Source organism: Megalobrama amblycephala, linkage group LG1 (genome assembly GCF_018812025.1).
Source record: "Megalobrama amblycephala isolate DHTTF-2021 linkage group LG1, ASM1881202v1, whole genome shotgun sequence".
Taxonomy (NCBI): domain Eukaryota; kingdom Metazoa; phylum Chordata; class Actinopteri; order Cypriniformes; family Xenocyprididae; genus Megalobrama; species Megalobrama amblycephala.
This window is the reverse complement of record NC_063044.1, coordinates 27,841,926-27,854,163: the sequence shown is the minus strand read 5'-3', so window position 1 is coordinate 27,854,163 and position 12,238 is coordinate 27,841,926. Positions and strand designations below refer to the sequence as shown.

Below are 12,238 nucleotides of genomic sequence, written 5' to 3'. Positions count from 1 at the left end.
CAAATATATGTAAAAGTTATTTACATGGGTGTGCATAGGACAGTTACTGTAATGCCAGTAATACCGGTTTAAATGCGGATACTGTACTGGTATGAAAATTCTGAGTAACACTTTATTTTTACAGTGTCCTTTTTACACGTTACATGTACTTACTATAATAATTACTTTGTGTATTATTACATGCTACTAACCCTAATCTTAACCCTATAGTAAGTACATGTAGTTAATTATTATTACTCAGTATTTAAATGTATATTTACACTGTAACAAGGACACATTTAAATAAAATGGACTATTATGTAATCCAGAACATGAACTTCTCAAGATTTATTCAAAAGAAAAAAATTGTGTGGTTACCTTGTTCCACTATTATAAGTAACCTTGCAACAACATATTACTGTATATTTTATTTTGATAAAATTCAGATTAAAACTCTCCATACACGCAGATCCTGCATAGACATACATAATAAAGGAGCTAAAGCTTATTTGAGAAACTTGTATCAATTAGTAAGTCAGGACTGGTCAGTAACGGCGTTTGGTGAAGAGTGGTGTGACTGTGAATCTAAACCTCTTCTTGAATGACAGCATGTTCACATTTCCACAGATTTCAAACAGTGGAAATATTGCCTCAAGTGGCAAAGGGTGGTTATGATTTCTTTAGTTTTAAAAGTTTTAAGGTACGTTTACACAACAATGATGTACTAAAAACGGAAACGTTTTTCCTTTGTGTTTTTCGCATACAGACGTCAACGTTGTCAAAACGATCTCCATTTACTCGGATCAGTGAAAACGACTAAAAACACTGTATTATTCATGCCAGGCCAGTAGATGGCGATGTCACTTTGTAAAGAAACACTACACGTCTATAGACCTTATTTTCCAGAGAAACAAGAGTGCCGCCATCTTTAGAATATTGTCTTTGAACTTCCGTTTTTGTGGTAGCTCTGTATATTTCTATGGCATCGCTGTTGAAGAATAATTAGCTGGTGAAGTGGATTTACCTGTTATAGAGTTAATGAAAGTTATCATGAGCATTGTAATGTTTAAAGCAGATGTCTTAACAAATGTCAATAGACCGGGAAGATTTTAAAATGAGCAGTTCATTCATAAATACATAAGATCGCAGTGGAAATACAAACCGGAAGTCAAAAGACAACGAGCGCAGCGCTGAAAAGGGGCGGAGCTACATAAGGTCTATAGACTGAACACATAATGAGCATGATGTCGGCGTCTTCACAAATTTGCGTTTTTGTGGTTTACACCGAGACGATAACAAAACTTGCACTTTGAAACCCGTTTTCAAAAGTTTGCATTTTCAGGCCCCCAAAACACAGTTGTTGTGTAAATGAACAGCCCAAACGCATAAAGTTGTGTGTTTTTAGTTGAAAATGCTGTCGTGTAAACATCCCCTTATAGTGTGACTTCTTGCCATTTCTTTCCTCTCATGATCTCATTTGCTCTTGCAGCTGTCACTCAGCAGAGCTCTCCTCAGCCAATCCCGAATCTCCCCGCCTCCCCACAGAATGTTCAGCCAATGGCCATTCAAGCCCAGGTGCATAGCCTCTCGACTTCACCAATCCTGACCACCTCCTCCAGCCCACCCACACAGACAATCTCCCCTCAGGTTCAGCAGGTTCCTGTAAGTGTTTTTACGGACCCACCAATGCCCACATCCCCAATAATTTACATTTTATATATTTTATTGTGTGAGCTGAGTGTTCTTTGTGTGTTTGGCAGGTTTTGTTGCAGCCGCAGTTCATTAAGGCAGACTCTCTCTTGCTCACAACTCTGAAGCCTGATGTATCTATGGTAACAACAGTAGCGACACCCTGCATCACGTCGCTGGCTACATCCACTGCCCCAGTCCAGAACACCTCACTGCAGGTACACAAAGTCCCACAACCTGTTCGCAACAAGAGTGCGACAGTGCCAGCGCTTCACTAAAAATAGATGTGTGCCAACTGTCAAATGTGTTTAGTAGCATGTGTGTGCGTAAAAAAGGGTTCTTAAATATCTTAAATTTGGGTATGAAAAAATGGGAATCGAGATATAACTTCACGTTTCGAAGTAAAAACGTTGTGTGTTCTACAGACTTGTGGTTCGTAATCATTAAATTATGGCACCTTTATGCCAAGCAGTTGCTTATGATCTACTGTTGACTTTATGGTGTTTATATTGTAATATGTTATAGATGGTTGTAAGATTGCATAAAATAGTAAAGCACAGACATTTCAAATTAAAGAGTCCTGACTTACTTCAGAACTGTTTATAATTAAAAGTATAGTAAACTGTAATTTACTTCAAAGTAAAGTGTCACAGTAATGAAAGACTAAGAACATTTTGGAACATATTATTTAATGCATAGATTTTACTAGTATCAGCACAATAATCTGTTTATTACAGTTTAATTACATAATTATTAAATACAGTTGGTTGTAGAAATTAAGACAACTACTTTTTGTATTCTTATAAATTAAATAATTTTGCTTGTAAATGTCTCCTTGTATCCCTTTATTAAGAAAAAACACATTATTTGATACATTTTCATTGCAACCCAAATGGTTTTTTTTAAATGTTCCCTTGAATTTTTCAACAAATATGTCAAGATTCCCATTGAAATTTGAGACATTTTCGGCAAACAAAGTTTGAAAAGTCGCAGATTCGCTTCAAATTATTTTGTTTTTGGTGTAAACTGGCCAATCAAATTAGTGCTATACATCAGCGTTCAAGAAACTTTGCCAAAGTTAAATACTTAAATTCTTATTTATTTATTTTTTGTTTAAAAGTCTCTCACATTGAAATTTACATTTGCCATTTTCCAAATACCTAAGGCATTTCTGACCTGGCAATCTCTCGTCTCAGGCGCTGATGAGTGGAGGCACCATCCTGACCACCGTTCCACTGATGGTGGACACAGAGAAACTGCCCATCAATCGCATCGCCATCAGCGGGAAACCAGGCGGACAGCCACATAAGGGCGAGAAACGCACCGCCCATAACGCCATTGAAAAACGCTACCGCTCCTCCATCAACGACAAGATTATTGAGCTCAAAGACCTGGTGGCTGGGACGGAAGCTAAGGTGGGGTCATTGTCTGTCAAAATCTGGTTATTTTGTCACCAAGAGAAACTGTGCTCATGGTAGTGATCCTTGAAATTCATTTTCACCAGATGGTATGAGCTAACCAAACTAGATTTTGTAGCTCTTATCTTACCTGGAAGATGCCTTTGCTATCATTCTAAGATGAATCTACTCTCTTATGCAGCTCAATAAGTCAGCAGTGTTGAGGAAAGCCATTGACTACATTCGCTACCTTCAGCAGTCCAACCAAAAACTAAAGCAGGAGAACATGGCACTCAAAATGTCCATCCAGAAGAACAGTAAGCTCACCCAGAGTACCTTCAAAGTCAACATGAAATGAACCCTTTTTACATTCTTAAGATACCTGATGAATTGCTCCACCTCTGAAACAACACTATTGGCTAATGTTAAGATATCAAGAATGTTAAAGATCAAGAATATTAAGAATATTTTTGTTAAGAACCTTGTGATAAAGAAGTACACTAGCACACTTAAATGGCCTTTTATTTCATTAATATTATATTATCTGCAAGTACAGTTTTTTTTTTTTTTTTTTTTAAATATTATTTTAAGATTTGAAGTACACTACAAGTGCACATTCAAATACAATTAAGTGCACTTCTTTTTCACTAGGAGAGTGTGGTTGTCTTTGCATTGACCTGTCGCTTTGCCTCCTCAGAGTCTCTGAAGGACCTTGTGACCATGGAGGTGGACGTGAAACCAGAAATCCCCACCCCTCCAGCATCAGATGTCGGCTCGCCTCAATCCAGCGGCGCCTACTCCCACCACGGCAGCGACTCGGAGCCGGACAGCCCAATGGTAGAAGACAGCAAGGTAACAGAAACTCAGATGATCTACAGCTCCTGTCATGCCTTTAATGAATTGGCTTTGGTCATGAAGTAATTGAATGTGTTAGCATGTAACGGATAATTCAGTTGCTTGAGGTCAAGAACCTGGAAGAATTAGCGTATCACAATCTAACACCATCTCTGTTTCCTGTTCTCTCATGTAGCCTGTGGTGGAGAGGGCTGGAGGAATGCTGGATCGCTCTCGCATGGCTCTGTGTGCCTTCACCATGCTCTTCTTGTCCTTTAACCCGTTGGCTTCTCTGCTGTGTGGCGGCTGGAGTAGCTCTGGGGCGTCTGTCTCTGGACACACAGGAAGGAGTATGCTGGCAATGCAGGAAACAGGTGCTAATACTCACACCTTTAAGCCTCCGATATACTCTCAGCAAAGTTCTTTTTCAGTCTTGGCTTAGGGATAAAAGAATTTTAGATGAATATGTATATATGTGCTGCGCACTTTCCTCTCAATAACAAAGTTAACACCCAACAAAATGACAGCGCTGAGAAAATAGAAGTGAAGAAGCGTCATATCATAGCCATGTGGATATGTTTGCAATTCAGCACTCCAGTCACGTCACGTTTATTTATATAGCACTTTATACAATAGATTGGTTTAAAACAAGTTTCTACTATAAAGCAGCTCTCCAGCGTCTTCATGTTTTTACTCACATCTGACCTCGATGGACTGAACAGAAGAAAAATGATCTGGTAAAGATTTCCCACGTCAAAGAAGGCGGGGCCTCTGAGCCACACCCACCTATTATGTAATCGCCATTGACAAATGAAGGCGTTCAGCAGCTGGAGTGAACTTTTTCTGGAGAGTTCATTTTAGCAAGCTTTTTCGAACTCCAGAAAATACTCCAAATGAATTTCGTTTTGGCCTGATTTTGTTTGGACTGACATTACACCAGTTTGTTCTTCAATTTCACTTGAAGTATATCTGGGCCTTTAGCTCATTAGAGACACAGTATGTTTAGAACAGCATTCCACCTAATCTAAATGTGGACTCTGCAATCTTGTTTTGATGTGTGTAGCTGAGTCTTGGGGTTGGATGGATTGGATGTTGCCCACTCTTCTGGTGTGGCTGTTAAACGGTGTTCTGGTTGCTGGAGTTTTGATCCGACTGCTCGTGTATGGAGAACCTGTGACCAGACCTCACTCAGAATCATCTGTCCTCTTCTGGAGACACCGCAAGCAGGCTGACCTGGATCTAGCCAGGGTATAAAAAAATAAACTCTTGTGCTCATCTGCATTTGATCTGAGAGTCCAAGTTCACCATATCCACTTCTATGCTTCTGTTTCTTTAATATTCTTTATGTATTTCTGCAGGGAGACTTTGCTCAGGCATCTCAGAACCTCTGGACGTGTCTCAAAGCTCTTGGTCGACCTCTACCCACGTCGCAGCTGGACCTGACCTGTGCTGTGCTGTGGTCCGCCCTGCGTCTGTGTCTGCAGAGACTCTGGGTAGGCCGCTGGCTAGCCAGCCGTGCTGGAGCCCTTCGTTCCAACCGCCCCCTACAGGAAGATGCCCGCAAGAGCTGCCGTGATGCCGCTTTGGTCTACCACCGTCTACACCAACTCCACATGACCGGTAAGGCGCTTTAGCTTATAGAGGAATCAGGTAAACTTTACTTTAATACTTAAATACTTTAATACCGATACTTTTCATTTTTAGTACTTGCCGATACAGAGTACTGATAACTGTATTCATTTCATTTGTAATTTTTAAAAATATTGGGCAGAAAAAACAAAAGAACATGAATTAAATTAGTTGGCTTAGCAAATAGACATTTCCTTCAGCTGTTTTCATGCCTAATTATGTCTGTTGGTTAATTTCACTGTTCATATTATTGCTCTATCATAATTTATTTTTAATTTAATAGCACAGTGAATATTTAGTGTTGCCCCAGCAGGGCTAAACCAGTCAAGATCAGTGAGTGATTTTCTCTTTGTCATTTGTTGTTAGATGAACATTGAGGACAAAGACAGCAGTAGGTTTATTAGGCTGCTGTCACTTTAAGAGCTACATGTATCCAACATGCTGTTACACGCAAGTTTTCTTTTCTAACTGTTTACGTTCACTTAAGACGTTTCACAAGGATACTTGCCTATATGGGCATTTTGACATCATTTTGTGTGAATTTGTCCGTTCAAGCGCAAGAAGACGTGAAAGATTTTTTAATGGTTTTAGTTTCACATACGCATTTGATCGGCATAACCAAGCATTTCTTGTACCAAGTCTTCTAGCCATTAATCGTATTTGCTCATGATGTTGATCTGTGTGTGCAGGTAAGCTCGGAGGAAGCCACCTCTCTGCCATCCACATGGCACTGAGCGCTCTTAACCTGGCTGAGTGTGCAGGAGACTGTCTCCCTGTTGCCACACTGGCAGAAATCTATGTGTCTGCAGCCCTACGGGTTAAAACCAGCCTACCCCGTCTGCTTCACTTCACTACTGTTAGTACACACAAGTTCACACTCACATGCCCTGTTCCAATATCTAGTGAGCTGCACTGCAGTCTACCACATGCAACTAAGATGTAAACTCAAAAGTGACTCATTTGAAATGCTTGGTCATTTTTTTTTTTTTTGTACGCTAGGTTAAGCGCAGTGTGCATGACGTAAATTTTATCATCAGCATAGTATGCGCATACACTTAGCATGCAACCCGATTTTTATCACTCATAACATCTGGAGAGAAATGGCGCCAACACTGGATAAGGATGAAACGTTCTCGTCCCCATGTGTCGAGTGCCAGGTTTTGTGCACATTATCAAATAGAGTTTACTATGAAAGACGAAGTGCTTGGCTGTACGAATACTATGGAAGACAATTTCCGGCACATAAGAAAAAAAATCATAATTGACAGTCTAAATTATGACATTAAAATTTGAAATTGACATACTAGGTCATAAATGTGTCATAAGTCAATTTTGACTTTTTATCTCATTATCATGACTTTTTTTTGTCATTATTTTGACTTTTTAATATGTGTGTCAATTTTGACATATTTTTGACGTCAATATTGATGTCATAATTATGACTTGGTATGTCATAATTTCAACTTTTCATCTCACATGAATGTCATCTCACATTAAGATGATGTAAAAAGTCAAAATAATGTCATAGTTATGTGGCAGGAATGGGCTTCCATAGAATATGCTAAGCATACCTGGGTCTGTATTACAGAAATTTCTAACGGTGTGATACTCTATAAACAAACACAAAAATACACAGCACACATACACTTACCCAATTTACATTGGGTTAAATGGTCCATTTGTAATTTGTTGTATTTTTTTTATCATTAATAGCAAGGATTGAATGAATTATATTTAAAGACACTTCACTCACCTATTCTTGGATTTATTTTAGCTAGTTGTAGTGCATTCTGGGATTGGTTTTTATGCCAAGGATACTTGCAGTGCTACCATACTTGGAAACAGCAGTGTTCATGTGGCGCTTAAAATGCTGCCTTCGTAGGGCGCTCACTAGGTTTTGGAACAGCGTTAGAGTCTCTCTTTTCATCCAGTACAGTTTTATTCTTTTACTCTTGTATTGATAATGTATCCATATTTAGTTTCTGTGCTGCATGTGGTAAGTGCAGATATGATATTTCTGTCTCTGTGTTTCTGCAGAGAGTGTTCTTGAGCAGCGCTCGGCAGGCTTGTCTCTCACCAAGCGGCAGCGTCCCTCCTGCCATGCAGTGGTTGTGTCACCCTCTGGGTCATCGTTTCTTTGTGGATGAGGACTGGTCCATACGCAGCACCCCTAAAGAGAGCATCTACAGCCAGGCAGGAAACTCAGGTCAGCACTATACAGAGAAAACCAGGCTTTAGTATGTGAAAGTTTGTGTTCGTGCTCATGATAATGATTCCCCAGACTCACTCTTGTGTGTTTTTGCATTTGTCTGTAGTTGACCCACTGGCTCAGGTGACGCAGGCGTTCCGGGAGCATCTGTTGGAAAAAGCCCTCTACTGTGTGGCACAGCCTCGAGGAGACAAGACCCTCACTGATGGGGACGGGTGAGTGTCATTCTTAGTGGTAGTTTACACAAATCTCTATTGGGAATAGCGCTGCACTGTGCATTTATAATACTTATCTGATGTCTGGTTTCACTTAAAGCATGTAAGGGTGCTTTCACACAGCCTGGTCCGATTGCTCCCCCCTTTCCTGCTCCCACTGGATCTTGTTCACACTGTATTGTTTGGCCACGTACATACTGCAGCTAAATTTGGTTGTCAGTTCACCTTTTAGTGCTTAATCCTGTTCTATACACGCATAGTGCAGCAATTTATAGAAGTGACAACCGCATTCTACAACCAAATTAACTCCCGAAAAATACAGGTACTGACAACCGCATTTCTGCACAAGTGTGTACGAAACCGAACTGAACAACTAGTTGTTAATGATGTATTTTAACATGCATCAGGGATGTTTCTCTCTTCTCTATGTGTGCGGTACAAGAAATCACAAGGAAAGTGGTATGAGCCTTGACTCATTTGTGTTGCCAGATCTTGCTAGAAAAACCGTGAACAAGAACAAGCCTCACAATAAACCGAAATAAATCCAAATGCTTTATGCTGAAAATAAGACCAAAATATTGCGTCCTGCACCTGCTCACTTTAATAACTCTGAAAAATTGTTTTTTTATGAGCAACGTTTATACAAATGCTCTATATAGATCAGTGATTTTAACTTTTTTAATTGTGGATTTCGTGATTTACAAACTACATTACCCATGATTCTGCAAAGAATCTCAACCAATCAGAGTTGCGACAAGCATATTGACCCTTCGCAAAGACCGCCCCCCTTATTTCTGTTGCTTTGTCCGACAAGCCATGGCGCTGTTACACCACACACAGTGAAAAATACATCGCGGAGCAAAGAGGACACTGACAACACGTCGACAGACAAGACAGAGCAGGTTACTTTTGATATGAAACAAATTCCCAGCTTTCAAACTGTAATTCTTTTAAAGAAAATCGAACAATAAAACACGTTTTGTGGCTCTTTAATGTGTCGTGACAGATTGCTGTAGCTCCTCAGCTCAAGCGGCTCGTGAACGGATCATCTCTTCTTATTAGTTAATTTAAAGCATTAAATAAACATGAATGAACATGAGAATGAATGTTGTTTAAAACGCGGAAAGACGTCAGTACACACCATTTTTCAAGTTCAAGTCCACCGATGTTAATCTACCAACTCTGCCCTGACTGCTTTGTCGGACAAAATGGCAGATTCTGCGTTATGATCGGTTAGATCGCCTGTCAATCAAACTCCCGGCGAAGGGTCAGTTGTGCCAAAAGAACTCTTTTCGCTGCCCAGTCCCATGAAGCACTGTCTCCCTATGCTCAGATAGCTTAAATTTGCATATATGTGCATATTTTTGTGTTGTTGTGTGTCTTTTTTGCTTTAAATCAAAGTTTGTAATGTTGTGATTCACAACATAGCTGGTTGGTGTGGTTCATGGCTTATAAAGTTTTAACAAATATTTTTTTTTTAAATCCATATGGGAAAAATTAATACTTCCAAAACCAAGGCCGCTGAAAAAGTGGACGGTCACTAATGCACTCTATTTGATTCTTATATTTATGTATATTAGCGATGCCTCAGGTGGTGTTAACCAAGTGCAGCTGTAAGATCTGCTTGCAAACCTTTTCTTTTGGGATAACTGTGGAAACACCTGGCAGCATTGGTTGCTAAATATAACAAAATTGAGGATTTGGTGACACTTAATTTTTAATTTGGTGCCCCATACACTTTTGAATCAGCCTTATCACTTTATATTGTGATTTGTGTGTGAATTTGAGTTGTGTGTTTGTTTTGACAGGGAATACTCAGACGCTCTGGAATACCTGCAGTTACTCACCAGCGCCTCAGACGCAGCAGGAGCCACGACACAGTCCTTCGCCATCGGATCAAACATGGCCACCGTCACAGGTCAGCTTCACTTTAGATTCCATTAACTTCTGCTTTGACCCCTGAACTGTTGTTTTGGGGACTCCTGGATCATGTTATCAGTAGCCCCTTTCACACAGCAATCCCTGTAAATTACCATAAAATTACCAGAATGACTTTACCGGTAAAGACTGTTCACACAAGCAATGGCTGTCTGGCTTTTCACCAGTAAGAGACCATTCACACATCAGCACCAAAATGTGGTAAATTCTGTGATGTTCTGTCATTGCCACTACTGGGCTCTGCATGTACAACTCGTATAAAGTTGCGTTGTCGCTTTCCGTTCAGGTCAGCACATTTCACATCAAACTGCATTCATCTCAGCATGTTTTCTTTGAAGCAGATGTTATTCAGGGTGAATGAAGGATACTTTGTGTATGTATATGTGTGTGTGTGTGTGTGATCACCATTGTGTCCTTGACCTCCAGGCTGTGACCCTCACTCCAAATGGTGGTCGTCAGTGGCCGTGGTGATAATTAATTGGCTCCAGGGCGATGATGTGGCAGCAGAGAGATTGTACCCAGCGGTGGAACACTTGCCCCGCAGCCTTCAGTCTGCTGAGTGAGTGACATTTGACACAGGAAACTTGTGTTACTGGAACACTTTATTAAGTAGCTGTGTTTGATACACCACCTAATTCCATTCTCAGGTTATATTTACTTTCAAAACATATTATTACCACAAGTAAATAAAGATCAAATTGGTTGACAAAAGATTGCATGAGTTCTCATCAGAGTGGTTTTCCTGGCAAATCAGTTTTTGTTGATATAGGCCTATTTATTTTTCCACTGACCGCCCAGGAGCAACGCTTCATTTGATGTGTGTTTTTGTGTGGGTTTATTTTTTTTTAGTTCGGCCTGTGCTAAACACATCCTGTTTGTGTTGCAGGAGTCCACTGCCCAAAGCCTGTCTGAACACTTTTAAAGCGGTGCGCTCCCTGCTGGCCAAACCTGAGAACTACCAGCTCAGCCTGAGCTACTGCGAGAAAGCCAGCGGTCTGTTCAGAGACAGCCTCAACCTCGGCCCACACTGCACCACCAACACTTTAGACAAGGTAGATGTGCGTTTGCATTTAATCACATACTTCGGTTAGGAATCATTGAGAGTCACATTCGTTTCGCTGCCAGTTTTGTGGTGTGTGTTTAGTCTTGGACAGGGCTGTAGTGCATTGTAGTTGCATTGCATGTGTCTCAACTGTGCAATGTTCCTGCAGTGCAATACAGAGCTGCGCTGCAGTGCTACTCCTGAACACACAAAGAACATGTCTTTAAATTATTTTAAACAACTGGTCTTGAGTTGATATATGAAGTCAGTTCTCCTCAAGTTCACACAGGTGTCATGATAGTAGTTCCTCATATGTTCAACTAACATTTGATAACAAACAAACAAGTATTATTTATATAGTATTTATATTTTGATTTCGCTTATATTTTTTATTTTCATTTTAGTTTGTTTGAATAATTTTATGTGCTTTTGTCATTTTTATTAGTTTTTTATTTCTTGTTTTATATCAGTACTTTAACTTATTTCAGTTAGTCTGCCATTTCTGTTTTCATTTGAAGTTATTTCACGTAATATTTGTATTTTAATTTCAGCTTTAAAAAAAATAGTTAATTGAAATAAAGGTTTTAATTTTAGTAAACAGCAACAACACTGGCACAAAAGGTCACAATACTTTTTGTCTTCATTTCGAACAGTAACTGTTGTTTTGTCATTTGTGTTTTGGTTTAAAAGTGTGTCTTTTTACATTTTAATATTTGATCAGAAAGTTTTAAAAGCTTGAAGTTTGAAGGTTTTCAGTTTGAGGTAGTTTAGAGGTTAAAGTAGTTTTTAAGCTTAAAGTTTGCAGGTTTTGAAGGCAATACAGACTATCAGAAAAACGGACGGACAGATAGATAGATAGATAGATAGATAGATAGATAGATAGATAGATAGATAGATAGATAGATAGATAGATAGATAGATAGATAGATAGATAGATAGATAGATAGATAGATAGATATTTGGAAGGATGGACAGACACATAGATGGACAGACGGACGGATAGATGGACGGAAGGACAGATAGATAGATGGGCAGACAAACGAATGGATGGATGGACGGACGGACAGACAGACAGATGGATGGATGGATGGATATAGGGATGGATGGATGGATGGATGGATGGATGGATGGATGTACGTACAGATGGATGGACAGACGGATGGATGGATGAATAGATGGACGGACGGACGGACAGATAGATAGATAGATAGATATTTGGAAGGATGGACAGACACATAGATGGACAGACGGACGGATAGATGGACAGAAGGACAGATAGATAGATGGGCAGACAAACGAATGGATG

At 39.7% G+C, this 12,238-nt stretch overlaps 1 protein-coding gene across 1 annotated transcript in view; it reads left to right on the top strand.

The window, feature by feature from the left end:
• srebf1 (sterol regulatory element binding transcription factor 1) overlaps positions 1-12,238 on the top strand; it is a 33,486-nt gene that overhangs the window by 13,223 nt on the left and 8,025 nt on the right. Inside the window, exons 3-16 of the mRNA XM_048187188.1 lie at positions 1,469-1,641; positions 1,740-1,886; positions 2,865-3,083; positions 3,268-3,382; positions 3,763-3,917; positions 4,096-4,273; positions 4,963-5,147; positions 5,258-5,519; positions 6,218-6,384; positions 7,566-7,734; positions 7,844-7,952; positions 9,761-9,870; positions 10,317-10,449; positions 10,777-10,942. Coding sequence (XP_048043145.1) covers positions 1,469-1,641; positions 1,740-1,886; positions 2,865-3,083; positions 3,268-3,382; positions 3,763-3,917; positions 4,096-4,273; positions 4,963-5,147; positions 5,258-5,519; positions 6,218-6,384; positions 7,566-7,734; positions 7,844-7,952; positions 9,761-9,870; positions 10,317-10,449; positions 10,777-10,942 — 2,288 coding nt within the window. The remainder of the gene's footprint in view (positions 1-1,468; positions 1,642-1,739; positions 1,887-2,864; positions 3,084-3,267; positions 3,383-3,762; positions 3,918-4,095; positions 4,274-4,962; positions 5,148-5,257; positions 5,520-6,217; positions 6,385-7,565; positions 7,735-7,843; positions 7,953-9,760; positions 9,871-10,316; positions 10,450-10,776; positions 10,943-12,238) is intronic.